Here is a 4,023-nt window from a genome sequence, read left to right as displayed (position 1 = left end):
TTTTCGATAATTTGTTTTCAATAAAAAATCACGTCATGGTAGCAAACATTCTTTTATTAAATTCATATCTCAATCTAATAATTAAAATTCATTCTAAAAATATTTATTGTGCTAATTGAGTTTTATTTTATGAACTTTGGATACTGCCTGATTTTCTAATTAATTTTGTATTGCTTCCGATTGGTCTGAATTTTTATTAACCTTCATTCTTTGAGATTTAGATGTTTTAGAGGGATTATTGATAAATGATGTCATCAGCTCTACGAATATATGACTCTATATATGGACTCTAATGTCTTGTCGTCAACGTCCTTCATTCTTTCTGAACATAACCCTGTTACCTGGTACTACTTCGTTCGAACAGCATGCAGACAACCAAAGGACTCTTGAAAGTAAGCTGTCTACTGAGAGACAGTATTGCGTTTGGTACTGTAAATTAGCAGACGAAAGTCAGCAATGGAGCAAGGTTTAGGCGCCATCTGAGGCTGGCAATGGCACTACCTTCACAATTGATCTGTTCGACCTACAAAGTAAGTGCTGCCTTGTTAGAAAGCCATATTATGGAAGCATGTTTGTGTTATCTAAATGATCCCCTTACTGAAATCTTATAAATCAATAAATAATTAATAATTTGGGGCAATAAATCCTCAATGAAAAAAAAAAACGCAAAATATCCCCGTCCTGAGATCTCAATTTTTATTAACAACCTAATGATTATATTAATTTATATAACTGCCATAATTTACATTGCTAATTATGTATGAAATAAGGTCAAAAAAGTTCAATCTATAAATTTCAACACAACACCAAATTTCATTCATAAATCAACAAAATTTAATTAATTTTTTCTATTTTATGTAGCTAGTGACTGCTTTTCATAGAAATTGAGTCTATTTATGTCTATTGATTTTGATTAAATTGTATATTTTAATATTGTTAGAGTAAATAAATTTTAATAACTTATGAACTTCTTTCTCCTACCCCCTTTTTTGTAGCTGTGCTCATTTTATTAATTTTGCCATAGAAACAACATGTTGACAGATATTCTTATAGCTCAATAGTTTTGGATATAAGTAAATTAAAATTAAAAATATGACAGAATAAAGTTAAAAATTCATAATATGTTACAGACGTGGAACTGGTCGTGGTAAATTTGCGATACTTTCATTGCCTTCAAATGTGAGATTATATTGTGCTAAATTCCTATTCCTCATAGATCCATCAAAGAAGCTTGGTGGATTGAGTGTTACTGGTGTGACTGGAAGGCTTAGATTAACTTCATCAGACTTGATTTTTATGCTGTTTGTGATTGGTGGCTGAATCATTGATAATGTTTCATGTGCTGTGACTCCATGTTCAACAATATCGCAGCCAATTTCCTCACTTTCAACATCTAATCGAAGTGGAAGAATTTTATTGCAAAGTTTAATGACTGGATAGGCACCGAAAAATCCTAAGCATGAAAGAGCTACAATTGCTATCAGTTGAACTGTAATGAACCACCATCCACCGCCTGAAAAATAGAAAGTTTGGAATTTTCCTTAAATTTTGATGAATATTTTAATGATTACCCATTAACAATCCTTCTCTTCCCATAGTTGTAAATAATGGAACTGGATTTTCAGCAAATAATCCAACTGAAATGTATCCCATTACACCACCGGTCCAGTGAGTTGAAAAGCAGCCAATTGGATCATCAATGCCACTAATAAAGGAATCATTAATTTAAATCTGATCAAAAATGTTAAAAATGTCAAGAATCTTACAGTTTATCCATCACTGGAATCAATGAAATTGACACAAATGCTGTAAATGCTCCAAACAACACACAGATTGACATTGGCATAATATAGCAACTTGCGTTACTCATGACTAGAGAAATTAAATTAATTAGCATTTTTAAGGATCAAATTCATCAGATCTACTCACTTAAGGAAGCAATAATGGCTGATATGATTTCATAGACATCAACTTTTCCTTTATGTAAGAACATTGAATAAACAAGTGCAAAAGCTCCAGCACCCCATGTTGATAAAGCAGTACCAACACCAGCACGAACTGCATATGCCCATTTTGCTCCTGCAACACCATATGAACATCCAGCATTAAATGCAAGCCAACCCCACCTGTAAGATCGTCAGATATTTTATATTCTTTTCAGATTGCAAGGAACAGGCAGAATTTACCATAAAATGAAAAGTCCAATTAAAGCATTCAAAGGACTTCCCATTGGAAGTGGTTCTCTTCCTTTAGCATAACGTCCAGTTCGTGGTCCAATAAACCAAGCACACAATACACCTGATGATCCACCGACAATATGAATTACACCACCGGATAGATCAACTGCTCCAAGATTATGTAACCATCCGTGTTCACCCCACATCCATCCAGCTCCTAATGAATATAAAACTGTCATTACGAATGTAAGAAGACAGTATGATGAGAATCTAGCACGTTCAGCAAGAGCACCGGATACAATTGTGTTGCTATGTATTAAAAGACAATAAAATAATGAAAATCACTTCCGATTGAGCTCATTAATTACTCACCTTGTAGTGGCATAAGACATTTGATATAAAAACAATGTAAATACTCCAGCTGTTAACGGATCACCGAACTTTGTGTCAGTAAAAAAGTCACCGGCACCAAAGAATGGCGTCGTATATTCTCCTCTACCAAACATGAGACCAAAACCGAATATCCAAAATGCCAATCCACCAATGCAAACGTCAGCAATATTTTTCATCATAATATTCACACTATTTTTAGTTCTAACAATACCAGCTTCAACTAATGCAAATCCAGTTTGCATTTGAAAGATGATTAGACATGATAAAATAGGGAATGTTGCGTCAGTTTCAGGGAGGTCATAGAGTCCTATAAAGAGGTATTTTTGATAAGTTTAAGGTACTTTATCTTTGTTTTGATTGAATGAACTAGTTGAGGATGTTCGGAAGTGAGCTTTAAGTATGATATGCTCTCATGATCACGTTATGTGCCTACTTAGACATTTGAATAATTTGTGACATAAATATCAAGTTAAGGTACATCAAGCCACATTTTTTCTCACTGTTCATCCTTCCACTTTCCTTTAGTTCTTTCACAAAATATCAAACTCACCAGGAATAGCATAAGAATCGTTTCTAGGAAATCTGTGAAAAGTGGCATTAATAGCCTCCTCAACAGTCATGTTGTTGACCATCTTGTTTAAAATTTAGAAAACAATTATTTGAGCACTAAGAAAACAAAACTACACTTTCAAGTGCGAATGATAAGATGATTGTTTCAGCACTGAAGATTAAAATTAAAAATTGTGTCAATTTATAGCTTTTCGGTCATCTTATGTGTTGTGGTGAATTTTTAGCGTCCCAATTATCACTTTTATACAGTTTTGATTGATTTATTTTTTGTTATTGTGTGTTGATTTCATAAAGTGACTTGGCTTTGCCGGATGGAATGATTTGTTGTGATATGTGGTCTTTGGTGGCGCCTTATGGTGGCTACAGATTGCTAATTATCAGTCCTGTTGACAACAGAATGCTTAATTATGCTAAATTCAATCAATATACCCTGAAAAATGGTATATTCAACCCAAAGCAGGCTTGTAAGCTCGTTGGTTCTCCAAAAATCGTGATTTTTAAAGAATTGTCCTAATAGACAAAAGACCGCTTTAAAGTACCGTATTGGTATTTCTAAACCATGAAAGCATGCTCTTCCCTGTTAGGATGTAACATGTGCTTCATAAAGTAAAAAATTTAATTAATTAATTTTGGACATGAACTTTCATTCCATTTCCACTTCAAAAGTGCAATTAATTGCAATAATTATCAACACATGTATACCTTCCTTCCAAGAAATAGCAATCCAAAAACCTGAAAATAAGTGATAATTGATACACCCGAATACACAAATTCCTAAAATAAACAGCATAAAAAAAAATTTCATTCATTCTTTCTGTTGTTCATTCATTCTTTTCAAGATACAAATTCATTCACATGATGTTCATTAACACATCTTTTTATT

The 4,023-nt window shown here is 33.1% G+C and overlaps 1 protein-coding gene across 1 annotated transcript; it reads right to left on the bottom strand.

The window, feature by feature from the left end:
* Positions 1-968: 968 nt before the first annotated feature.
* LOC139087412 (ammonium transporter 2-like) lies at positions 969-3,306 on the bottom strand. Its single transcript, XM_070636206.1, has 7 exons — positions 3,121-3,306; positions 2,550-2,877; positions 2,187-2,486; positions 1,930-2,126; positions 1,767-1,872; positions 1,572-1,705; positions 969-1,513 (listed from the first exon to the last, which is right to left on the bottom strand). The coding sequence occupies exons 1-7, from the start codon at positions 3,200-3,202 to the stop codon at positions 1,125-1,127; spliced, it is 1,536 nt and encodes a 511-aa protein (XP_070492307.1). The 5' UTR covers positions 3,203-3,306; the 3' UTR covers positions 969-1,124.
* Positions 3,307-4,023: the final 717 nt, after the last annotated feature.

This window comes from Chironomus tepperi, unplaced genomic scaffold (genome assembly GCF_022539635.2).
Source record: "Chironomus tepperi strain 1889 unplaced genomic scaffold, CSIRO-AGI_Ctep_v1 contig_111, whole genome shotgun sequence".
NCBI classification, from domain to species: domain Eukaryota; kingdom Metazoa; phylum Arthropoda; class Insecta; order Diptera; family Chironomidae; genus Chironomus; species Chironomus tepperi.
The sequence above is the reverse complement of the archived record's forward strand: the minus strand, read 5'-3'. Positions and strand labels throughout refer to the sequence as shown.